Below are 27,655 nucleotides of genomic sequence, written 5' to 3' on the forward strand. Positions count from 1 at the left end.
TTAAAAATTGATACATTTTTTTTTTGTGTATGTGGGAGATAAAGCAGTCCTTCACAGTTCCATTGTTCTAGCCATATCAGGTTTCCATCAACTTTATGCTTCTCCGTCAAACCTCCTGCGAATGGAATTCTGGGTAGGTGATGAGGAGTGAGCCGGCGACAGATCCCATGTAGCAGGGAGGTGACGTTCCGAACCCCGCCAGCCTCCCTGGCCCCGTGGTGAAAGCTGCTCCGTCGATCACGCTAGCTGCTAGTCCTCTGCTGTTTGAGCACAGCGTACACGTCATCCACTTTACTCAGTCCCTCAAAGAACGGGATCAAATCCAGCAGCTCTGTGTCAGACATGTCGTCAAACCAAGAGGCTACGGGTACCTGGATGCAGCGAGGTAAAAACATAGGGTAGTGTTAAAGAAAGCCTAACCGTGACGAGAACAAATACGTAGACGCAAGAAAATAAGCTGTATATTGCGTATATAGGTGTACAGGGACGTACAGCATTGTCTGGGTGGAAGATGTATGATGCTGGTGAGTTATCCACGATGATCACTTTGTTGAGGTCTCTGCCCAGTCGGCTCAGGTCCTTGACGTAGTTTCCACGATGAAAAACGCAGGATTCTCGAAAGAGACGGCAGCGGAAGGCGCCCCACTTATCCAGCAGGTCTGACACGGGATCTGCGTACTGCACACATAGAAAGGCTTTCAGTTTTTCGTCTGCAGTTACCTGGCAGTCAAGTAGATTCAGAATCAGAAAAATAAAGGAAGCAGCTAAATGAATCTTCATTCGTTCATTTCATCTTCACCGACTTTATCACGATCAGGTTTGCGTTGGACCTGAAGCTGACCCGAGTAACACAAGATGCCAGGCAGGAGACTTCACAGGTGGAGGAGTCTATGTTAGGGTACTATTCCCACTCACATTTACACCCAGGGACATTTTAGCACAGCCAATTCACCTACTGCAAATTTTTAGACATGGGGACAAACCGAAGAACTTTTTTTTTTTTTGTTTGTTTTTTTTTTGAAAGTTGTAGCTATTTTTAAATGAAATTTGTTGCATGATGATTTGACACTAGAGTGATTTAATGACAGTATGTGCAACTTTTTGAGACCTAGCAAGAGAATCACATGATAGAACTATTTTTCTAAGTGGATTAATTAGAATGAATGGATGACTGACAACCTACACTGGATATGATTTAATATGCAGTGCAAAGTTACAATTCTTGAAGTGACTACAAAGTCAACTCATGGAAGGAGGGATGGATAGATGGATGGATAGATGGATGAATGGATGGATGGATAGATGGATTGGGTAAGGTTTGGGAAGGTGGATGGATGGATGGATAGATGTAAGAACTGGACACGGGATGGATGGATAGATGTAAGAACTGGACACGGGATGGATGGATGGATGTAAGAACTGGACACTGGATGGATGGATGGATTGGGTAAGGTTTGGGAAGGTGGATGGAGGGATGGATGGATGGATGGAGGGATGGATTGATTGGATGTGGTACGGGTGGATGGAAAGATAGATGGATGGATGTAAGAACTGGACGCGGTATGGATGGATAGATGGATGAATGGATGGATGGATGGATTGGGTAAGGTTTTGGGAAGGTGGATGGAGGGATGGATGGATTGGGTAAGGTTTGGGAAGGTGGATGGAGGGATGGATGGATGGAGGGATGGATTGATTGGATGTGGTACGGGTGGATGGAAAGATAGATGGATGGATGTAAGAACTGGAAGCGGTATGGATGGATAGATGGATGAATGGATGGATGGATGGATGGACTGGGTAAGGTTTTGGGAAGGTGGATGGAGGGATGGATGGATGGATGGATTGGGTAAGGTTTGGGAAGGTGGATGGAGGGATGGATTGATTGGATGTGGTACGGGTGGATGAAAAGATAGATGGATGATGTAAGAACTGGATGCGGTATGGATGAATAGATGGATGAATGGATGGATTGGGTAAGGTTTTGGGAAGGTGAATGGAGAGATGGATGGATGGGGTGGATGGATAGATAGATGGATGGATGGATGGATGTAAGAACTGGACGCAAGAACTGGACGCGGTATGGGTGGATGGATGGATGGATGGATGCTTTACTGATCCCGGAGGAAATTCAAACATATCTGCAGACAATAATGAGCCTGTGGTATCAGACTTGAATAAATGTATATACATTGCAAAAATAAAATAGCACAACTCATCTGTAAAAAGGGCCACAGCCTCGAGTTACATGATCATCTATTCACTCCATACATGCTTAGTGTGTATTAATGTTTTAATGCGTTAATGAGCTTTTCTTTCTCAACATTTGCCGTCACATCTTGTCAGCTCCTCATCAGTGTTTAGATTCATTCAGATTTCGGAGCAAACAACATGCGTCTGTACACTGGAACTCTTACTTGCCTGGAGGGGGGTTAAGAAATGTGTTATAATCACTATTATAAGCATGATTTTCAGAATAAAGCCCTTACCTTGGCTAAGCTTGCAGTGAACAACACGCACTCAAATAATTCGCCCATTCGCTTCAAGAACTCATCAACGTGAGGTCGCTTCAGTACATACACCTGGGATGACAGCAGAAACAGAACATGAACGTGTAATAAAGAAGAAACAGAACATGTAGGACACATTACTGCCTTACAGAAGCGACCGTTACCGAAGCAATTTTATAGCAAGCATAAAATTTTATAAATAAAGCAAATAAATAAATGAGTCTCTAATACCAGCTGGCACTGAATGGAGTCACTAAACCATGGAATGCAACGCAGTAAATACACATGACAGATAAGCTAATAGACAAACTGGTTCAAGAGCCGCTTTATAGCACCGTCAGACGATATGCGCATTTATAAATTCTCGTAAAATGGTTCGATTTTCATCTGGGTCAGCCAAAATTATTTTTGAAGCTGGTGGTCTTATTCCTGAACCAAGTGATCCTGAATAGGCTTTCCCGACATCACAAGCCTATCCTGGATTACTTGAATCAGGCCAAAGCCGGTAAGAGTCTTCCAGACCGGGTCTGGAGTCGTCCTTAAAAGGGGCCTTGGGGGTGTCGCGCTGCTAGGACCTGGAAGTATAGGGATGAGTCTGGACACAGATTAAAGTGTGCTGAGTTCTGGTGTAGTTATTAATGCTTGCGCTATTTCATCACAGGCACAGAAATAGCCCTCCGCTGCTCACAGCCATCAGCTGAGATGGCCATGAAGCTGTCAGGTAGCAAACTGGTGCGAGACACCTTACAATAACACAGTAAAACACAGGTTTGAGGCGTCTACTGTAGGGCATGACACGCTTAAATACCATACTGTATCTGATGCTTGAAGGATAGGAGGGAAAGGCACTTGTGCACTTCATACATTAAGTGTATTTTTTTCTGCTGTGCTTAGCATCGTTACCTTTAATTCTACTCATACATATTAAGTAGCTGCACTAAGCAGCTCATAAATACATAATAATGAGATTTTACTACCCACTACCTAGAATCTATCTACGTCCATACGGTATGATAATACGATTACAAAGTGCTCTATTGCATGGCATAATGATTGGTGAACATTTACAAGGCGTAGTTTATTGTTCCAGGATTGTGGATTCTCAGAATGATCAAATTGCTCGTGCATGTAGAAACCAAACCTCAATTATCTCAAATGAACGTTGTTTGTTGCACAAATCTATTGGGAAAATATTGTATTATGACGCTTCAAGATATTTTAATGATACACTATATTCAATCCTAAAGACCTCTGATTTAATTCTCTGGCAAAAAAATAAATAAATAAATAAATAAATAAATAAATTTACAGGCCCCTGAAGTTGCCAGTCAAAATATATTTAATATATTTATACTTTTTAAAAGGTTTACTGACTTTATTGAGTGTATAAGACTATAGCTGAATGTTAAAATCTAAGATTTCTATGCTAGAACTTTATAATTATGATATTTGCTGAGGAAAAAAAAAAAACTGGTGAAATGAAACTGGTGCAAAAAATAAAAATAAACAAATGATATGTCAAGATTCTCACCTGGTGTACAGCTCCATCAATTTCCACCGGAATGATAAAATCAGCATTGTTCACCGGCTTAAAGGCAAAAACAGAACACAGCCCTGTTAGCTCACTGAGCAAATATCGAGACAGGTAGACTACATGAAAATAAATCATTCATTAAAATAAATAAAACGAAATAAAATGGAATAAACATGAGAAGAGAATAGACTGATAAATAGATGAGACAAATAAATAGATTAGCAAGACAGCTTGATGGATTAGACCGACAGACTGATATCTAATTTCTTATAATCACTGTTTGCAAGTGTTTTTTTTTTTTTTGTAGCACAAGCTCAGGCAAGCAGTTTTCATGTGTGTGTGTGTGTGTGTGTGTGTGTGTATGTGTTATATTTAGCTACACATGAGAATACTGCTATGAAACTTGAGTCATCAGTCATTCTGAAATCCACGGATCCTACATCCTCATAACAACAGAGATGTATAAAGCCTTTTGAATCATCTTAAACAGTTAAATAGTTCAGTTTTTAAGGAGTTTGTGCTAGTAGTAGGCCACCATCATTCAGAGTGTGGGTTAACAGTTAGACTGTCAATCATAACAGCATCCGAGGTGAACACCCCCCACCCTCCACCCCCACGCCAAAAAAGAAAAACAAAAAAACGGCCAAACCACAATTCAACAACGACTAACAGGTTAAACATCAGCCCGAGCCAATCCCAGTGCAAAACAAGCACAGAGGTAAGAGAGAGACCTAGAGTAAAGGAAGTGGCATTGCGAACACTTCTAACCGTCAGTGACAATTCTACAGCGTCATCCTTAACGCCACACCATGAAACAGAACGCTTCGCTCTGTTTTTTATTAAAGCTTCACATGCCTGCTCACTGAGATAATGTAATATACCTCAACAAGAATAATAAATAAATAAATAAATAAATAAATAAGGCGCTGGATCTCTTTCTGGATCTCTTCCACTTAACCCTCTACTCCCAAGATAGAACAAACTGAAGAATAGGAAATAAAACGAAAAAAAAAAATAAAAAATAAAATACATAGAAATAAAAACACCAGATAGAAAGCAATAATTTGTGTATATATAGGTCATAGATTTAGGACATACACAAATGATTTTGCGAAGTTTTTACCGAGTTGAAACTGAAACAAATGGATGTTTTGCTATCTGACTAAAGTAGCTCGAGCTGCGTTTAAATCCAGAGCAGAGGAGGACAAAATGAAAAAGAAAAGAAAATCGGTTCTGTAGCATGATGCTGTCTGTGCGTTAAACTAAAGGGCAAAAACGTTACACTAACGAGACAGTGATAATGAATCCGATTCCAATGATTTTTTAATAAGATGATTCATAATGCTTTAAAGATTTACGACTGATCAAGTAACACTTTGACCTTCAATCATATACATTATAGCCTGCTCTTGGTAAATGAGTGGCAAGGAAAACGAACACGTGAACGTTGCATGACCAGAACCGCGTCTGTACTTGTGACATTAGCGATTTTTTGATACGTGCTTCCCGGCATGTTCCGGGCCGTCAAACTCGCGGAAAAGTTGTGATGATTGACGAGAACACTTTACATACACGTGTTTTCCAGCTACAGAGTAAATCACATTTTGTACCGACATATCTGTTACCTAGCCCTGTGATATTTAATGACGGTGTTCGTTTTGATAAACGTTGACGTTGAGCTATCCGACACCGCATCCGATCCCGTAACCATTATACGCACATGCTCGCTCGACCGTGCTGTAACGGTGTCATACTGACATGAGCTCATGGGCTAACGGTGAAAAAAGCGACTATAGGCGAAGAGCATTGAAACTTACCTTGAATGAACTGTGCACTAGCGTCTCATCCAGATCGATCACTACGCAAATCTTTCCTACATCTTTAGACTTGATCTGGGGAAGGAGCGGCTTAGCTGGCACCTGTGAACAGATGGTTGAGGCTGATTATAAGTTTCGTTAGAAAACCCGTTATGGAATAATCCCTTTACGAGCATTCTGAGCATGAAGTACGAGCCAATAATAAGACAACAGGTTAAAATTGTTAAACGGGAACGTTTTCAAGTTAAATGTTAGGTGTTCTAAAGACATAATACAGCAGGTCTGAGCAATAAACAGGAAAAAGTTATCTGGTTTTATGGGTGAATAAGCCAGGTTATGGAAGCGAGGGACCCTTATGAGGCGACATAACGAAGTTCTCGGACTGCTTTCGTTCTCCAGCCGAGATCGTGTGACTGAGTGCTGCTTGGGTACGATTACACTTCTACAGTCCAGCTGATTCTGAAAGATCACAGGGCGTTATGACCGAAACACAGTCTCGTCTTCCGGATAGAGGATATAATGTACGTGTTTACGGAAAACCCAGCTCCAAACAGTCACTTCAAAAATATCATAAAGAATGCATTAGTGTGCTAAGAAGAGGCCCCTAAATCAAATCTTTCACTCTCCAGACGTAAATAACAAGCCACATGGCACGCAAATAACGGGGCGGGGCTTCTTTTATTTTTGCCACTGCTTGCCATGTTTAAGTTTTGTTACTGTCATGCTCACCTAAGCTCACCCTGCATTTAAAGATATTGAGCCGCTCGACGTCGCATAAAACCGCACGCTTTCGTCACACCACGTGCAGCGCCAACCCATGCATTTACAACATCAAACAATTACAGCTCATGCTATGAAATCCTAAAGAGTGCCAGCTTCAAACAATTTGCTCTCAGCACGCGTGACCTCATTTACAGTAGCACATGGGACTCTGAAGCACTGTACCTGCTCTATAGACTGCACACAGAATTCACAATCGCAGTACTCGGGGTAATCCTCGTCGTCAGAGGCCTCGCTGTCTTCGGAACCTTCGGTCTGTTCAGAGGTTTCGTCGGCTAGCTTAAAAAAGTCGTCTGGCTCGCTGGGCTCTGCCGTTGTACTTCGCACGACTTGATGTATGATTGCGTCCAATTTTTCGCTGCACTTACTTTGAGGTGGAGAATCTGTCGGTTCTGATAGATCTAACGATATACTACAACAACCACGTGGCTCTAGATCTTTGAGAGGATCTTCGTCGGGTTGCGGCTCGATGGCGCTTTGCACAGTCATCAAGTCATGAGTGCCATTCTGGGGATCTTCGCTTGCATTTAACTCAATGCATTTTTTAACATCAGCTACCTCTTCAGAGGAAAATACAAACATGTCTACATCTTCGCATGCTTCTATCTCGCCACAGCAGGGTCCATGAACTCCCTCGGCTTCCTCTAGAAATTCCGGCATGTTTCCCTCTTTTATCAGGCCGTCGTCGTTCGGGTCGGAGAGGTACGCTTCGTTTTTATTTGCACTTTCATTTTGATCCGGATCAAATGTCTCAGAAACTAGATCATGTTTAACTTCCTTTTCTACTGGCATGGAAACCTCGATGAACTCATTTTCTGTAACGCGGTCATGACCAGCATACATTTCATGAGCGGAGATTCCTTGTTCGTGACATGCGCTCTGAATAGAACAAGGATCCGAGGCACGTCTGTTGTAAATCTCTGTTTCATCCTCAGTAGGAAGTTCATCTGATGGATCAAGCACGATCGTTTCAACATCCTTTTCGTCTTCAAAGAAGACTTCGGGGTCTTGGTCTTCCGCAACTTCATCTGAGGTAGCTTCATCAGTAGATTCAGGTCCATAATCATCCTCATCAACAGTCACAGTGTGTTCCAGGCAGGGTTTTGGTACCGTTTCTGTGTAAAGCCCAGAGCAAAGTACCTCTGCGTAGGTTTTATACATTTCTTTTTCTAAAGCTTGTGGCTCAGAGCAGGACTGCTGTGTGTTGTCATGTTCTTCTACTTCATCAGGTGTATAATCATCAGGGGCATCACCAAGGTCTTCAGCGACCTCGTGTCTGTCTCTAGTAGAACATTCGTCCTGCTCAGGAAGATCATGTATAGTTTCGCCATCATCGGTTTGGACAGGATAGTTTTCTTCAGGCTCATCAATAAAACTTGTAAATGACTCGTCGGTTTCAGCGCTGCTTTGGCTTTTGCTATCGATACAGTCAGCATATTCCTCTTCGCTGCCTTCATCTATTGATGCTGCTTTCACAACCGACTCTCCGGCTTTGCTTTCATCATATTCACAGTCGAAGGTTCCATCCTCAACATCACAAAGTTCAAACAGCTCAGAAGGCTCGTCACAATCTAACTGTGCATATTCTCTCATTTCGCACTCTCCGCAAAGTATCCTTGGCTCACCGGAGGTATCCGGCGGTTCGATTACAGCGTCGCTGTCACAGAGGAGCGATTCGTCACTTGGCCTGCCGATTGCAACATCGAGGTCCTCAACTTCCTCTCTTTCAAAGGTATTCTTTACGTGACAGTCAACGGCAAGAAACTGCGAGAGCCATCGAGCCTCAAAGGTTTCCATTGATCTGATAAACATCATATCACACTCTGGCTGCTTTTTAACCTCATTTGCGTTGTGTTCTATAGGACCGTTTTCTCTAGCGAGTTCGGAGGTGTGAAACTCGAAGCACTGCGTTCCAATAGCTTCACACAACTCCGGGGGGTTTTCGAAAGATTCGCTTTGTTGCGAGTCTTCTGAATTGTGAGCGGGCTCAAAGGGCTTGCGGTGCTTAGGAATTTCAAATTTCTCAAAATATTGTCCACAACTTGAGCATTGTTCGAGCATCTTAATACTTTCATTTTCGTTTAAAGACAGCTGGCTAGAATCTGGTTCGGTATAATAGTCAAAGCTCTGATTCTGCTCCCAAGTCTGTTCAGTAAAGTCATCAGATTGCTGGCTTTGAACCGAGCCGTCAAAGAAGTCTGAACAGGATCCGTGGCTGTTTTCTGCAGTTAACTCGGTGCCGTGTGTGTTTTCTATTTGTCTAGCAGGTGGTTGCTGCTCAAGGGACTCAGAGAATCCAGCTGGCATGCTTTCTTTAAAGGCCTGGCACATTTCAGAGGATTCAAAATGTGTGGTATGGTATTCACAGGGCAAGTTTTCAATGTTAATCTTACATTGTTCAAAGTATCTGCATGGTTCTTTGTCCAGTTCGTTTGGATCTTGTTCGCCGCATCGCTCAAACAAACCCGAGATGCAGATTTCTTCCGAACCTTCGTCGCTACTGTCCTCCTCTGAATGTTGCTCAGATTCGGGTTCATGCTCATAAAGCTTTTCAAGGTCTGATAAAACAAGCTCTTGGATTTTAGTATCTATAGCCTGAAATAGAATAAACTCCTCTGGTTCGTGTTCTTCCGTTACAGTTTGGTCACTGATGTTTGACTGCATGCTGAGTTCAGTGCATTCATTGTCTTCAATCGAGTGGACAAAATCACTGCTTATTGGAAAAGACTCACTGCGCTCCGAATCCAATTCAGACACACTGCTGCTCTCAGAACAATCCAGTTCGTCTTGCTCTGTTAATTCTCCACTGAGCTGTCCGTTTTTAATACAATCTCCATCGGTCTGCATTAATCCAGAAACAGTCTGGTGCACTGCAGAACCAACAGATGGTTTCTGTTCTGCAGAAAACATGCTCGATTCCGTCCCAATTTCCAAAGGCTTCCTCTCCTTTGTAGGACTGTCTTGCTGTAAGACTTTTGAAGGGTCAAAACAGAGTTCAGCTGGCATGTTAGCGTCAGTGTGCGTCCTCTTGAAAAAAAGACAGACGGCTGTGAGTATTCGGTGATACTGCTCTCCGCAAGTGACTTGCTGTCCCTGCATAAGCTGCACAGCTCAGAAGACATAAAACACTCCAGACATTCTGCAACAGGTTCGCTTGCCCTGCGAAGTGTGCAGAGCCCAGAGGGCAGACGCGGGTCGGCTACGTCCGCCTGCAGAGGAAACCCGTGGGAGTTTGTTGAGCCTGCAGGCTGCCTGGGACATCAGCGATAGTGCACACGTTGACATGACATGCGGATCAGAGCGACACCTCCAAGTCCTGCCTGTGCTTCAGCCCGCCTTCAGGAGACCTACAGATTTATTTTGGGGGGCTTCAGAGATGTGACAAATAACTCCTAGAATATCAAATCACTATAAAAAGCTGAAGTAAGGCATAAATCTGAAACAGACACCCAGCGGCGTCTTGACCACATGATCAGATACTAGCTGCTAACTGGCATGTTGTTTTCCAAGAATGGGGTTCGATTGAGTCATGGACAGCTTTGTATTATGCCAAGACACACCAGCTTATGGGTTACGTTCTACTGCTGCTTTGCAAATTTTACTCATTCTATTTAACCTGCATGGATTAAGTGGTGTAAATTGGATTTAATCTTTGGTTAGGCAATGGAAACAACAATGATTTAGTCAGGTCCAATATGTTTGATGAACGCCATCATGATATTTGATCTACGGTCACTGAGAATTATAATGTAAACAAGAAAAGCTAGTCGCCTTTGGTTTCTCCAAGGACATTTCTGATCGTGTGGCTCTTGCTCGTCGTGAGCACACGCCGCCTCACAGCCTCAGTGCAGATCACTGAATGACTGGGCAAGAAAGCCACTTTTGATTAAAACCTTTAAGAAATCTTTGACCGTGCCTTACTTTTGAGATGGTTCCATTCTCTTCCACCAGAAGTGGTGCGTTGTTGTTGACGGGCAGCTGATCTGTTTCGTCATGACACATGCAGCAGAAGAGGCTGTGGAAAAAGCCACGCTTGCGGGGCTTCTTTGAGTTCGACGCCGCATGCACTGGAGCACCTGAACAAAAACAACCCAAAGTAAAAGACACAACAAAACAAAACAAAAATAGCAACCTTAATTAACAAAAAAAATTAAGCAACCTTAATTAAACCTTAACCTTTAATTAAGCAACCTTAATTAAAAAAACCTCAAATAAAATTCACTTGCGCTAAATCTGTTGGAATTGATTGAAACTTTTTCTTTTTGCCAGTTCAAAAGACCACATCAGAAGTTACCAGGAACACGATTCAAAATCCTTTAGTACATTTCTTTGAATGAACTGTAACTTTCTACTGATACTTTGGCTAAGGATCAGTCGATCAGGGGAAGTCGTGGCCTAATGGTTAGAGAGTTTGGCTGCTAACCCTAAGGTTGTGGGTTCGAGTCTTGGGCCGGCAATACCACGACAGAGATGCCCTTTAGCAAGGCACCGAACCCTCCCCGACTGCTCCCCGGGCGCCTCAGCATAAATGGCTGCCCACTGCTCCGGGTGTGTGTTCATGGCGTGTGTGTGTATTCACTGCTGTGTGTGTGCACTTTGGATGGGTTAAACACAGAGAATGAATTGTCACGCTGTATGTCACGTCACTAATTTTAAAAGGAGCATTACCAGATAATCACAATAAAAAAAATAATACAATTTTATTTGAGCATACATATTCAAAAACACGTAACTATTCTCGCAGCAAGCAAAAATCCAACACAATTAAATTTAGAGAAACAACAACAACAACAAAAAGTTTCCTCGTTGTAGTTAGAAAAGCCGGCAGTCATATTTCTACAGCTGTAGAGATGAACCACAAAGGCAACTTGTTCTTGTATTAGTCACAATAACAACGATGTAATTGTGTAGCCATGTAATCACATACCATCGTGTTCAAAAGCAAACTATATATGCTAAAGATTTTTACCACAAAAAACAACCAAAGGCTTAAAAGCAAGCTATTATACCCTTATTAAGCTCATTCTTTTTATCAAAATAGTGAAGAGCTGCTGTGAGATTTGGCTGAATGGCTGAATAAAAAGGATGAAGCCATAGACTGTAGTCATTAATTAAAAACATATGTTCACCACACCCACAGGATCCTAAACACAGGCGGTATTCCCTCCACTACCTACGTTCCCACAATAACATATTTCATCTTAGTCGCTCACATAATGATAGTGTTGCGTACCTCAGCGTTATTTGCTATTTAGTCGGATATTTGTCAGCAAGTTAAGCAAATGAACACAGGGGTTCTGTGAATAGTGAGACATTACGGAGAATCCTTACGATTAGCGACCTATGTTTGGCTCGATGGAACAGCATGTAAGGCAGGCGAACGGTGACGAGTGCTGGCCCTTGGCAACACAAAATCTTGTCAACTGCAACCAAGATGGAAGAGGTCCTGTCAGCATGAAAGATTAGCCTGCCGGTCAAAATTCAACTAGGCTTGTTTGTATAAGGCACCTAGTTCAGTGGGGTACCGTTTGCAAAACTGCACAATGCTACACCACAACAACATGATACAAAGATAGCAGATTGACAAGGCAGTATACATTGGTTTTAAATATAGAACCGTGCATTTCATTTATCACTCTGTGTGTACTCTGACATGACCCACACTGTAAACCTTGGCCTGATTCAACTTTCATCTTAGGGGGTGTGTTTTGGTCTCCATAAAAGTGCACAAGATCTCCGAGCGTGAAAGATCTTTTACTGCCTCTCTATACATCTCCCATCGAGAACCTGGCAGACCTTATTATAGGATGTAGGACACCGTGGCAGTATTGATCGGAATCCTGGCCACCATGAATGGACAGTAACGTTAAGACACGAGTGAAGGAAGAGACCTGAGATGGATCCTTGGGAAGAAACATCATGCTCCGCTCTATGTTGACTCTTCTGAGGTTACATATCACTGCTTTAAATAGCAACAGACAGGCAGCTGCTGACAGTAGTCAGTGATGGCACTCTCCATATATATATAGCGCACTCTGTTCAGGCCATAAACGGAGACGCAAAACAAAACTTTGTTGTGTGTCTGACTCAGCCTAGCTCAATGTTTGTCTTGGTAAAATCTAATTGAGTATGTTTGCACAACATGCCATACCAAGCCAGGTGAGATGTGCCCATTAAAAAAAATAATAATAATAACAACTAAAAACAATAAATAAATACAATAAAAAAAAATTCACATACAAAATGACATTTGGATAAACTCAAGCCAAAATACAGACAAAAACGTTTAGACAAATTTTGCATTGGCTTGAGGATGTGTGTGATGCTGTGAGCCTCTAGACATTATAAACTGTATACAGTACAGACTTAAAGTTATACGATCTGAGACATTTTTTTAAAAGTGTCTCTCCTGCTAATCCATTGCGGTTAGAGTCCAGTGAACCGCTGCTCTAATGACTATGATATGTGATCCCCTTTTACAATCTAACAACTCGTTTCACACCAGCGGCTGGGAGTAAGAGGGGTAGCAGGGTAACGGGTTCAGCTGCAGCATTTTAAGATGGCATATAACAAATACTTTCAGCCGTGGACTATTATACAATTACATATGACGTTCCCCCAAATGAAGTAAATTACATAGACTTATGTTTATGTTAATGATCACATCATCTGTGTGTTTTATCTTAAAAACTCAATTTCCCACCTTTTATATTTTAATGCATAAAATAAGCTTAATTGTCATAATAATAATAATAACAATAATATCAACAATAATAATAATAACAACAATAATGATAATAATAATAATAATAATAATAATAATAATAATAATAATAATAATATGTAGGGTTTAATAAGGCATCAACTTTATAAAACAGAATTTTGGCTAAACTGACTAAAAACCTGAATTTGAATTCTATTTAAAACTGATCGCAAGAAAAAGTACACAATTACTGTATAATTATTTATTGACATTTCACACAATTATTTCTTTTTCAGTACCTCTTTTGTAATTATCAAAAGAAAATGACAACACTGTACAATAAATTGGTATATACTGTACGATAAACACTAGACAAAATCCCTGAGACACGTCTAACTCGGGTTAGATCGGTTCACTCCATAAGAGCACAAAGACCAGAAAAGAAGCTGAGGACAATGAGAGCATGTCCTAAGCAGAGTTTTGCAGCTCAACTGGAACTCTATGTGCAAAAGAAACCCTCTGAAGGCCCCTGTAGCTCTTCTTGCTCACCATCTCTCTCCCTCTTACAAACCCTGCCTCTGGAATGCAGCCATTTTGCCAGCCCATAATCTTGTGCTGTGTGGCAGGGCCCGGCCACACCAAAATAGGAACAGGAAATGAAGTAAGCGCCTGCTCTTTGTGCAGCCTCCACTGTATCGCATTACACACAAAAAGGCAGGTACAGTGCAAAAGAGGTTGCAAATAGCACAAATGACCTACAATGGCAAACACGCGCACTAAAACCCCCACAAAAACCCGGCAGTGTCAGTTAGCGCAGCTACAATCTGTAGCATTTGTTTTTGTTGACAGGTTTGTGGATGTTTACAAGATGTAAACAATGCAATGCAATACAGCCTCCTCTACATGAGTCATACATGTAACACAAAGACGTGAACATGGCTCAAATCGCTCGGTTTGCCTTTGTACATTTCTGGATAAAGAAAGCTAGTTTAGCTAAACTGTATGTGTAGCCTGTAAAAAAATGGCTACAGTTAGCTGCCAAAAACAAAAACAAAAAATCATTACATACTACTGCTAAGCTTGCTAACATTTCTCCAACTTGGAGTTGCATTTGTTAGCTATAATTATGTTCTTAAATAGATTTTGTTTTATATATAAAAACACAATCCTTGAGAAATGAGACCTTTAATTTTGAATAGAATCTTTCACTGCTAGGTTGTAAGCCAATATGCTAATATTCCCATTTTTCTAAAAAAAAAAAAAAAAAAAAAAAGGCTTTCTCCTTTTTAGCATCTCCTAAATTTAGCATGAATTCCGACATCCTGAAAAATACTAAAAACCATGAATTATTACTAAACTGTGATCCCTGTAATGGCAGCATGTCATTTTTTCCTACATTTGGTCCTAATCTGCTGCTGTTTCAGGCTAATTAGCTCGCTAGCTGACATCCTGAAACGGTCCTAAATATTAGAGCGTACTGTATGTAGCACTTAAATACTCTGAACCTAATCCCTGGTTAAAAATGATTAAATTGATATCTGTATCATAACATTTTTGTGAAACTGCGATTTACATTTTTTTCAAACCACTTCAGGAGGTGGTCTGGGACGCATTTCAGATGAAACTGGACAGGTGTAAACGAATGTGATCGTTCAAGCCACATACGTCAGCGCTATACTCCTCCCAAATGGAAGTACGTCACTCGCAAGTGATCTTTCACCCAGGTGTCTCGTTGGGTCTTAAAATGCGCTGCTGCCGCCAGCAAAAATGCAGCAAACAGTAAATGCTGTCGTAACGAGTTTTTTCGTCTTCTTTTTGATTGCATTCTGAAAACCCTATACACCAAAGCGTGTTCCATTTCAATTACCCCCGAAATGAGGTAAAATATAATTGCATTTTGGGCGGGAGTAGAAAGATCGGATTGATATCCGATTCGCCAAGACGCATTTATGTGGCCTAATGTAAATGGAACAGGTTTAACAAATCAGATAGCTATAAGATCAGAGAAAACACATGAAGTGACCAGGTGTAAAAAAGCCCTATAGGGCCCTATAAAGGCCCTATGGGGTCCCCTATGATATCCTAAACCAGATTAAAGCCAGATTTTAATCCATTACACCTGAACTGCAACAAAGTACCTGGGTTATTCTGCACAAGTATACATTAATCTATTAATTATTATTTAGATATTATTTATTTAGATATTATCATCATCACATTTCTTCAAGTGTTATATTATATTATTATAATTCCCAGGATGTTAATTTTATTACCAATAACTGATCCGTTACACACACTTGCACATTATTGTCTGTAATACATACTAACTTTTTGAAACTCGGTTTAATCAGTCACTATATGAAGCTAAAATTATAGCTTTAATTCAAAGCTAAGTCTCATCAAACCCCGTTCAGGTGAATTCTATTTGTTAAACATCTGTAGCTAGAGTGTGTCAAGTTACCGCTTGGCTATATGAAACATGGCCTCTATGGACTTCAATTCCCAGTTCACACGCCAATTTCACCTGATTTTTGATAGACACCTGGACTCAATCGCCACATGCATAGACTGCGCAAAATATTCGTTCAGCTCTGTACCTCATCTGATATACCAAGCTTTTCCTTCATGATTCGTTTCCATTTCTGGTTTTGGTCCAAAATTCAGGATTATAAATTTCATCTTATTACCTGACTTTGGATTCTGGGATGCGGATTATGTTTTGGATTCGTTTGCGTGTGAAATTGTTTATTGTAAGTAAAATCATTTTCTGCAACTCTCGCTAATTTTGTCCGTTGACAGAAAGGTAGCAGCAAAATAAAACCAATCAGTTACCTAGAATTAACAAGGGACACTGAAATAAATAGTCGATAGGTTGGAGGGGGGAAAAGGACACTAAATACTTTGTCATTGATGGTCCCCAGATGGCACTGTCCTCACATCCACTAAAGCAAGCGAGAGCCAGTCAGTCAGAGACGAGAATATTCTCAGCCAGATCATTCGTCAGTCCACTAATAACTATTCAATAACAGAATGAAGGTTAGGTGTTTGGACACAATGTTGGAATGCTGCAGGAAAATATCCTGACACAGTTTTGAGAGGTCACACTGAAAGCTTGGCCTCAGTAATCATTAGCCAGCAAGACTAGATCATCCATTTTACAACACAAGTACGACCACGTAGCCAACACATATACTGTAGTGTCATTCAGCTCAGAACCCAGGTCATAAAAGAGATCATAACGGAGTCCTTAAAAGATATGGGTGGCTGTGTGGCCGGATCTGGATGGTCAATGCTGGAGTGAAGCCTAATCAATCCTGCCAGCCAGGAAAAGGCACTGATTCTTTCAGCGTGTGTTTTTCCCACTGTTATGTAACGTGAAATTCCACAGGTTTTTCATCAAGAGCTGAGAGGGTGGTCCGAGGGCAGAAGCCAGAGCTGATGACGCAAATTTTTCGACACTGCACTTGTTTTGTTTTTCTGGACATACGTCTGTGTGCGCGCAGGCACTTCTAATCCAAGCTAGCAGCAGCAAACAAACTGAAGGGATACTACAGATATCTCCGAAAACTGTGCTGTGACAATATCACAATATCGTAGAGATCAGTGTTAAACGTCATCATTTTTTTCTCTGTTTCTACATTCCTGTAAAGCCTCTTCGAGATGTCGTCTATTGTTAAAATCGCTATACGTATAAATTGAAATAAACTGAATTGTTCCCATCAACGGTCAACAGTCCTTTCTCCCTAATGTCATTATGGCACAACTATTCATTCTTCACGGTCAGTTTTCACTAGTATAATTTCAGCTTGAGGGACCGATCTGATTTGTAGGCAGCATATAAAGATCAAGTGATATATATATTTACTAAATTTTCGCTCCATTCACATTATGAAAGTGCTGCAGTATTCGTGCAGAACACTAAATATCCAAACATTCTTAGCAACACAACGCCAGCAAGTACGGACATGCGGGCTTGCCAGAGAGCGAGCGATGCTACTTGGAGATAAAAAGGCACTCTGGGGGACAGAGATATGTTTACGAAATGTCCAGAAAAGGGATGGGACAATCGCATGACAACAAAGAACAGAAATTCCTTGTATTTTGATGCATGTATGAAACAGCGTAAGAGTTTTCTTTTCCTTCATCAGAAAGGTGTAGGCCTTTTTTTTTTTAAATAAAAGGTAAGCTGAGGGGGAGGTTACATAAACATTAGCAATGCCAGGTGTTCCCTGCAGCAGTTCTTATAACGAACACTTATATAAGACTTTTTAGGCCAGATTTCTGTACACAAATCAAGTTCGACTGTCCCTTGACAGATGAGCGAAGACCGATTCTGCCAAGTCCAATTCCAATACTCGTCAACAAGTTTCTCTCTATCTTTACTGTTTTTCTTTATTACATTTATTCGTCTTCCACGCACATTAGAGCATCAGCCTGAATCCCATCTAAGCATAGGTGAGCATTTGATAGTTTAGAGCCTTGCACAAAGCTGTGGTTTTTAAAAGTCCTTATTGTGTGACGCCGGTTCCCCTTACTTATTATACCGTATTTCCGTCTAAACTAGAACACCGCTAGAAAAAGTCGACCTCAGACACCAAACTTAAAGGTGCGGTGCACGATGTTTGAAAGCCAATGTTGACATTTGAAATCACCTAAACAAACACGCCCCTAACCCAAATGGGTGTCACCCCTTTATTGATAGCTCCTCCCCCACACATACATACGTAACCCAGGCAACTATTATAGCGGAACCTGCTGGGGCAGCTGGCCGAGGGGATATTTTTATTAATAAATGAACTCAATGAGTAATACTACAGTATTGTAATACAAATGTGTTTTTGTAGTACTGTGTGTTGTACGGTGAAAGGTTTAGCTCCGTTTCACGTGGAAGACGTTCAGTTCTCTCCAGCGCTGGAAAGCTGATCCTATATTAACACGTCCTACTTCTTGCCTTATCGTAAGCTTTTTTCGCTTTTCGTTTTTATCCGCCATGTCAATGTTTCAGTCGCTTTCTGCTAATGTCACACATGAGCACTGAACACTCTCTCCACCACATATTGACAAGACACGCCCCTTTCTGCTCATTGGCTACACGTTTGTTTTGTTTGTCGGCCCGACAGTTTTCTGAAGCATTTCTCAAACAACGTGCACCCCACCTTTAAATGAGAACTGCATGATGAATTAAGTAACAACGGTGTTATATGTTGGTCTTTGGCACACTTTGCAGTAAACAAAACGTGTATTTATTGAGTCCTTAGCAGACTATGCAAGACACCTCGTCTGCCTTTTGAATTAAACGTTAAAATGAAACCAACAATATTAAGAGCTAGTTAAACAATATCTGTGGAAACCTTTCTGTTTTTCTGTTGATAAGAACTGATAAGCTTTATGTGGATGAAAAATCAGGGTTGACAAACACATTAACGTGTCACTGGCCAGTTTTGTGCAGCCAGGATTCACTCACTGCGTTCATTCATTCCACAGAAATATTCGTTTCTTCTCATTACAAGTGCATTTCTCAGTCGTTTTAAAATCCACTCACGGCTTTCCCAGTGTTGTTTCTCCCCTTTTTTCCCTTCCGGAAAGTTACGGTAATTAAGGTTTGTGTGTGAAATCGTGTAGTACAATCTCTGCGCTCACCGGTCATGGTGAATCAGGGCAATAGTGGCACTCTGTTTCTGTGGAGGCTGCAGAAATCTTACAGGTTTTGTGTCAAAATTCATTCAGAAAGTAATTCGAGATTGGAATTTAAACTGCAATTTAGACCGTCCTTGATAATCTGATGTTTTCCCAGCATTTCGCACTGCAACATGTGTTTTGCTTGCTCTAACACACCTCATGAAGGCCTTGATAAACACAACATGAGTTGTCTCAGATGTGTTAAAGCAGGAAAACCATTGTACTAGTATCTGGAGTAAAAATGCTCCAGATTCAGGACTTGTGGAAACACGTAAAATGTCTATGAATAAAGATCCGCTGTGAAATCTGGAGCAGATTTGAGATTTAAGCAGATTTCTGGCACAAACGTGCGGAAAGCTTCTCAATAATCTGAGAGAAATGGTTTAAATCGGTATAAATGAAAAGTAACGTCCTATGTTTGATACGCTACGTACCGAGGCTAAATGTTTTATTTAATCTCCTTTAACACGCACGTTGTTCTGCAACTGTCACTGTGCAAAAGTACAGAATAGTAAAATGGTGCCACTGGGTATGTACAGCTCTAATAAACATACTGTTTCCTGTTAGATACTGACACAGCAGCCGAGTCACATGGCCCTAGCGTTCTAAAGGCTGGAGGTGAAAATTAGCGCTTATATCAACACATCTAAGGAAATAACAAATTTGTTGTAAAATGACGCCGGTATCAGTTTTTAGAGGATTAAAAAAAGAAACAAAGCCGTCGTGGGCCTGCCTGGTCTCTTTTTCTTGCCATGGATAGACCTATTCCATATAAACACATATTTTTGCACCAAAAAAAAAAAAAAAGAAAATTAGGAAAGAGCAAAAAGTTTAAGCCCGTCACAATTCCACTGGGAAAACAATGACTTTGGAGTAGGAAATGAGTCAGTTAGTGTGCTAGCAAAAACAACAAAAAATGGTCACAAAAACAAGCTGAGAGGTTTTTTAGCCATCCTGTTCACCATAGAACGGAGTCGAAGCAGCGTGAGACTCAATGCAGGTCATCACTCTCAAAACGCAACACTATACATCACCAGAACAGACTGTACTTACTGTACGCTCTACTGCAAGCAGCTGCTCTGAAACGCTTTCGAGATTTACCACGTTTTAGTAAGGGTGCGTTAGACTAGCTTTTTATATCGAAGGGGAAAACGACAGAATATATCGGCAGTACAGGCCAACAGAAATAACATAGCATAAATGACCACACTTACATTTTACATTTATTCATTTGCCAGATGCTCTTATCCGGACCGCATCGTAGATCAGACGGTCAGTCAGACCGTGATGAAGTGCATGGGTCAAACAGAAGACGTGTCTTTTTATTTTTAATCCAGTCTATTGGTGGGTATTATAGAGAAAAAAAAAACGTATAATAACAGTATAATATTCCAGCTGCTATATAAAAAGTATATAATAGTTAGACAATTTAGGCTTGTCAACAGAGCTCTGTGTTTTGAGCTAAACTTTTACACAAACATTAAAAAGGAGAGAAAATTCAATATATATTTTAAAGGAATATATTTTCTTGTCCAAACAACTACATGTTGTTGTACTTGTACATGTTGTACTACATGTGGCAACTTGGCAGTGGCAGCTTAGTGGTGAAGGTGTGGGACTGCGGATAGGTTGAGAGTCCAAATCCCAGTTCCACCAAAAGCTGCCGTTGTTGGGTCCATGAGCAAGACCTCAAACCCTCAACTGCTCAGTTGTGTAAAAGCGATACATGCAATTCGCTCTGGATAAGAGACACTGCCAAACGCTAGAAATGTCAATTTACAGGAATCTTGGTGGAGCCTGAACCTATCCTGGGAATACAGGGTGGGAATATGGAGGACTCCATGCAATATTGTAGGACTCCATGCACACACACATTCACACACTCCGTTCACATTTATTGGCAAATTAATGTGAGTCTATTGAAATGTTTTTGGGAATTGGGATGAAACCCATACAGACACGGGGAGAACATGTGAAACCTTACACAGGCAGTAACTCCTCTAAATAACATTTGAAGCACAAACAATCTGTTATTCATTTGTATTCTGTAATCATTATTAATTAATAATAGTAGTAGCAGTTTTGGAAACTGTTTTAAATCTGAGCCATTTACATCAGATCTCATGCCCCTTTTCCACCGAGGCAGTTTGAGTGCTGGTTCGGAGCCAGAGCCTAATTTAGAACCAGTTCTTTCTTTTTCGACACCGGCTCTGAACCAGGAAAAGTGGTTCTTAAGTAGCACCAAAACGTTGCTGGTCTAGACTTAAGAACCTCTTGTGTCAGGGACTGTGGGCGGGGCTACTGTTAGCACCTTTGATAATGTACCTTAAGTATACTAATGTTTAATACATTTTTACTTTACCGCGATATGATGCATTATCAGCACACATGATAGTATGTAGCTACATGCTAAGGCTAAGTTTTTCTGTGTTAATGATAAAATAACGTTATGTACTTTCTCGATTACTACCTCCGTTTATACAGATTACATGGAGCTGCACGTACACGTTGGATTCACCGCGTTTGGGTGTTAATGTAGCCATGAGCATTAACAGTAAAGCAACATACGCTATTGTTGATGTGTTTGTGTTTGCCGCTGCTGCACTAACGTTGCTGTGTAACGTGACGCGTACAGTATACAGTGACGTCAGACTCGGCTCTGTGACGGCTCTCTAGCTGGTGGAAAGTCAAACCGGTTCTTAGAAGGATCGCCAGTGGAACCAACTTTGAACCAGCACCAGCGCTAGCTCTGAACCAGCACCCGGGTCTTTTTGGTGGAAAAGGGGCATTAATGGGCTAAGGAAGGAGGAGCCAGGAGAAAAAGAAAAACAGTAAAAGCAAACAAACAGACAAAACTTCCAATTATATATGTATATAAAATTGGACAAAACTTCCAATTATATTACTTCTGGACAGCACACACACACACACACAAAATCTCTCTCATATACATTAAATACGACCTAATGCAACAGTTGATGTCAATAATCTTTTCATTTTATATATATATATATATATATATATATATATATATATATATATATATATATATATATATATATATTATATATTATATATTATATATAAAATGAAAAGATTATTGACATCAACTGTTGCATTAGGTCGATTACTACTAGATTATTGACATCAACTGTTGCATTAGGTCGTCACTTATAAGTCACAGCGAATAATACATGTAAATATAGTCAAATATATACACTGTAGTTATAATCGTTTCTGTCTTAAACGTTTAATAAATTCAAAGTTTGCAAAAAATTTAGAACTATAATGACTTCCCAAGAATTAAAACGGTCCAGCAAGCATCACAGCCCACTTACATATTCATGGTTAGCTTATTTAGGGAAGCACTAGCACTAAGAGTTGAACTTTGCTGCCAAATAGCAGAGGTTTCCGTCGGCCAATGAGCATTACGCAATAAGTACATAACAAGTGCAAAGAAATTCCTAATCCAAAAAGGTGTCACGCCTAAACATGACGACGTGCGTTACCAGTCTGAAGCTACTAAATCTTTCTTAAAGCTAAATCACCCTTCTCAAAGAAGACATTATTTTTGTACCAATACTTCCGCTAGCTTAGTCCAAACATAGCAGAAAACAGTAGGAAAGAGTTAACCATTTACTAGAGAAGTGTTTTGTGCACTTTAGAACATTCCAGCACACTGTTTACTTCACAGATACTAGCGCTAAGCACAGGATGATAAGAAGAGCCTCGGTCATTTACAGGACAACAATAGTGACAATGCGATCGAGCACATGCAGGGAAACCTTTTTACCCCACAAACTCTGCACGTGGGACTTCCTGTCATTTTAGCCAGCGAGCTGCAGAAAGTGACGGTACATCACATGATGACTAGCCTTTGACCTGCAGTAAACAATTAAAGGGCAGCACAGATTTAGGACACACTGTTAAGGCCCATGATCCTTCCTCCAGAAAGGACTTTGTGCATTAAATGACTAAGACAGATGAGGCTTTAAATGGGGAGATTGTGTTAAGTCAAGCCAACTTTATACTCTAAACAACAAATGAAGTAAAGCTTCTGGACCACACAGTGCTGCACTGAACGTTCCACTCCCAGACCAAATTTAGGCCATTAAAAAAAAAAAAAACATTGAATACAGGATTACTCTGAAAGAAAATGAACAAAAATGTACATGTAGATAAACAATGACGGTAAGGCAAACACCTCAGCCTTTCAGTCAAACTGTTCCAAATAAAACCTTAAAAAACCTCAACAGCTAAAACTGACAGTTATATAAAATTGTTTTTTTACCAAAATGTCGACTCAAATTAATTAGTCAGAGGCTGTTGAGTTATTATTTAACGTTTCTCTAAGGAGTCTCCAGTGTCAGAGAAACGCTGTTGCGTTTCATTTATTAGTATTTTTACTTTTCCTGTCATGGGGAAGTCATGGCCTAATGGTTAGAGAGTTTGTCTCCTAACCCTAAGGTTGTGGGTTCGAGTCTCGGGCCGGCATTATCACGACTGAGGTGCCCTTGAGCAAGGCACCGAACCCCCCCCAACTGCTCCCCGGTCACCGCAGAATAAATGGCTGCCCACTGCTCTGGGTGTGTGTTCATGGTGTGTGTGTTTTCACTGCTGTGTGTGTGCACTTTGGATGGGTTAAAATGCAGAGAACGAATTCTGAGTATGGGTCACCGTACTTAGCCGTAGGTCACGTCACATCACTTTATAACTTCAAGAAAGAAAGAAAGAAAGAAAGAGAGAGAGAGAGAGAGAGAGAGAGCGCGACCATTATTTGTTTTAAAATATGAAATTGGCTTCATGGCCATTACACAACCTTAAACATTACAATAACAATCAAATTAAAGGATCATTCGTCAGTAAAATATTATAGTTGGATTTAAGAGGAATAGAAGACTTCAGAAGACTTCAGGACGTGCCTTCCCCTTATGTCCGGCTGCATCACACGACCCTGACGATGAATACTCTCCCATGATAGCAAGCCATGTTGTGCTTTATTGGTTATGTGCATATTTCCTGCTAAGTTGCTCATTAACTAAACAGCATCTCATAAACCACCTCCTGCAAATCTCATAGGATGTCAATGCTTCATGCTTTAAATCAGACCTCAACTTCTCCAAAAGTGAACAAAACCCAAACCTCATTGTGAACACTGTACAGTAGGCCAAAAGGCATCGATCTGGCTCCTGGAGGAGCGATGCAGCTACGTATAAGTCCGTGTTATGAAACACATACTAAACCTGCTTATTTATTGAATCACGTTGCTTTAAAAAGGAGAGCCAGATGAAGCTGGAGCCAGAACGTAGAACTGCAAACAAACAGCTGCATCCTTCAGGTAATAGGGAAAGTGAAATCAGAGACGTGGATGTTTTTAAATCAAACATCAGAATGCGGAAAAAAATGGGATGGCGGTGACTTTAACGGCGACACTGCCGTGGATATCATAAGGGATGGATTTCAGAGTTCCTGGTGTTTTCTTCCATAGCAATCCCTAGCCTTTACATAAAGAAATAGGAAAACGAATCAAATCAAATAAATCCAGAAAACAGCATGTCAGAAGAAATACCCTGTTTATGAGCGAGGTCAAAGGAGACTCGGTTTGAGCTAACCGACACACCAGGGTAACTCAAATAAGCACTCTTTACAACCGTGGTGAGCTGAATAGCATCTCAGAAAGCACAACATATTACATATAGAGGGAGAAGGAACAGCAGAAGACCACATCAGGTTCTGCTCACGTCAACCAAGAACAGGAATCGGAGGCTACACTGGGCTCAGGCTCACTAAAAAGAAAGTCAAGGCAACATTTTTCCCCTATTTATAGAATACATGCATTGTCTACATAGATGCATATAAAAGTATATAAGACCAACGGGTCCATCTACTTAACTGTCAATGTAAAGTAACCACCAGATATCCACCAGATTCTCAGCACAGCAGTGTGTGTGCGTGTGTGTGTGTGTGTATCAGGCCCAAAAGCTTTACAGAAACATTCTCAGTGATGGGTTGAGAAAAGTCCACCGATTACATTATATCTGCTTAACAATGTTCTTTACGTTGAAGGATAAGCAGATGATAATAAGGTGCTCACTGGAAGTGTGTGTGTGTGTGTGTGTGTGTGTGTGTGTGTATGCAAAGATTTGGCCACCTAGCTATCTACACCAGTCTCAAGACTGATGCCAAAGCATATAACCGAACAGGATGTCTGTGTATGCCACAGTATTACAATTCCCTGCATAATGTTCCTGTGCATAAACCAAATCCCATGAAGAAACAGAGTGTCTTACACAAAGCCCTGACCTCATCCCCACTGAACACCTTTGGGACGAACTGGAACAATGACTGCACACCAGGCCTCCCATCATTAACCTGACATCACCAATACTCTTGAGGCCACAGCCACGCTTTAAACCTCAGCAGAAAGCCTTCCTGGAAAACTAGAGCTTCTTCTAACTCCAGAAAGGAGACCAAGTCTGAAATGGGCTGATTAATAAAATAATGAATGTGATGGTCGGGTGTCCACATGCTTTTCATGTTTTGACCAAACAGTGAACCTAGTATGGGGATATGAGTACAGTGTATACATGTAGAAGTGGAGTGTGTAGGCGTGTGTGTGTGTTTACTAACTTGTTAAGCTTATATATTTACCTTTATTTGTACAAATAAAATCTATTTAGCTATATTTGATTATAACACCATGTATTATGTTTATATGCATGTGTATGTGTAAGTGGTACAGATACGTCCCCACACACACACACACACACACACACACACACACACACAGAGAGAGCTTTCCGGCCCGGACACACACACTTCGAACAGAAAACTTAATCCAAGTTTGAGGACCTGTTGATTTTCTCACCTTTGTCCCGCAGAGGAGCGCTCGGCTCTTCATCCCGACTCACTTGCGTGATGATGGATGACGGCACGTCCATGAAGCCCCGCAAAAATCCCGCACTTCTGCACTTTCTAAACTTCTAACCACACAACTGAGCAAAATTCCCCACGCTAAAGCGTCCCAGAAATCCTAACAGCACTCCAGGAAATGCATCACGCGCACAGCTGGAGACGGTTCCTTTCTTTCTTGACCACAACAAAGAACATCAAAAAAAAAGTTTCGATACTTTAATGGCAACTTTGTTACAACATGGAGTTCGGCTCTGCTCTCAATTTCAAGATACAAACATGGAACTCGTCGGTTTCAAGGCGCCCGAGCTCTTAAAGGGGCAACGCTGAATACATAAGGCCATCTTTTACATAATACAGTCTTTAACATATCGTGTGAAAAAGAAAGAGAAAGTAAGAAAGAAAGAAAGAAAAAGTGTAGGCCCTTCTTTCCAAGATTTTTTATTTTTTTTTTCAGCTGTGTAAAGTATAATTATATATATATTTTTAATAAAATATAACCTTACTGCCAGTTGAAATAATAAACATTATAGGGGAAACATTTCCATTATACAATATGTATATGTTTAATAAACTAATTAAAACCTACGTAAAAACCTTGTAAAAAAAATTATATATATATATATATATATATATATATATATATATATATATATATATATATATATATATATAAATCAGTTAAAACAGGGTAAAGTTTTATAATGTTTTAAATCCAGATAAATAATCGTTATATAAAACATTAAATAATGATCTAAAACGACCTGAAACAATACAATATGTGTCTAAAATCTACATTTTCAACTGGAAATAGGTTTTAAAATAAATTGTGCGCTGCCCCTTTAAATTCTGCAAAGTCTACCTAAGTTTAAACGCTGCCTCTGTATGGAACGATGCGTCTTTACGCTTCACTCTACTCTGTAATTAACGCGGACGGCGAGCGAGAACATAGACTAATACCTACACTAAACTCTCTCTAAACTGTCAGTATATGTGCCACTGTGTGGTTATGCGCTTTAAACCCAGAGTTTTTAGGTGTGAAAAGTTTCTTGCGAACTTTCCGGGCGCCTTGAAACAGCCCCAGAATGAAGAATAGGGAGAGTCCGCAAAGTCCGAGCGCTTCGTTAAGTTTACAGCAGCAGCAGTGTGTCAAACTCAGGTCCCCTGTGTACAGAGTTATGTCTATACACTTATAGCACGCCACATTTACCCCAATACACGCCGTTTTATATTAATTGATGTGTGAAAAGGTGAACATTTTGAATGGACACCGTTTGAGAGTTTCCTCAGATACTCAGATGGGTTTCCACCAATCCAAAGACTGACTGGGATCTGTAAACTGTGTGTGGTGTGTGAATGTGTGTGTGTGATTGTGCCCTGTGATTGAGCCTTGTGTCCGGATTCTTGGGGAATAGGCTTCAGGTTACGGTGACCCTGTGTAGGATAAATGTGACAGAACATGGACTGAGAGAATTAGATCTGTCCTCAAAGTTGGCGAACACAGAACAATCCATACATCCATCCATTCATTTATCCATCCATCAATCCAATCGTCTGTCCGTTCATCTGTCCCTTCATTCATTCAACCATTTACATTTACAGCATTTGGCAGAGGCCCTTATCCAGAGCGACGTACATTAAGTGCTTAAATCTCTAACGTTGTATCATTAATGCTGGCTCACTAGGTTACATATTTAAGATACCATGAGTTTAAAACATT

The 27,655-nt window shown here is 40.6% G+C and overlaps 1 protein-coding gene across 1 annotated transcript; it reads right to left on the bottom strand.

Moving 5' to 3' along the window:
* ctdsp1 (CTD (carboxy-terminal domain, RNA polymerase II, polypeptide A) small phosphatase 1) lies at nt 1-26,232 on the bottom strand. Its single transcript, XM_060876906.1, has 7 exons — nt 25,892-26,232; nt 10,563-10,717; nt 5,862-5,963; nt 4,042-4,098; nt 2,490-2,582; nt 493-678; nt 1-371 (listed from the first exon to the last, which is right to left on the bottom strand). The coding sequence occupies exons 1-7, from the start codon at nt 25,962-25,964 to the stop codon at nt 243-245; spliced, it is 795 nt and encodes a 264-aa protein (XP_060732889.1). The 5' UTR covers nt 25,965-26,232; the 3' UTR covers nt 1-242.
* Nucleotides 26,233-27,655: the final 1,423 nt, after the last annotated feature.

This window comes from Tachysurus vachellii, chromosome 8 (assembly GCF_030014155.1).
Source record: "Tachysurus vachellii isolate PV-2020 chromosome 8, HZAU_Pvac_v1, whole genome shotgun sequence".
Taxonomy (NCBI): Eukaryota; Metazoa; Chordata; class Actinopteri; order Siluriformes; family Bagridae; genus Tachysurus; species Tachysurus vachellii.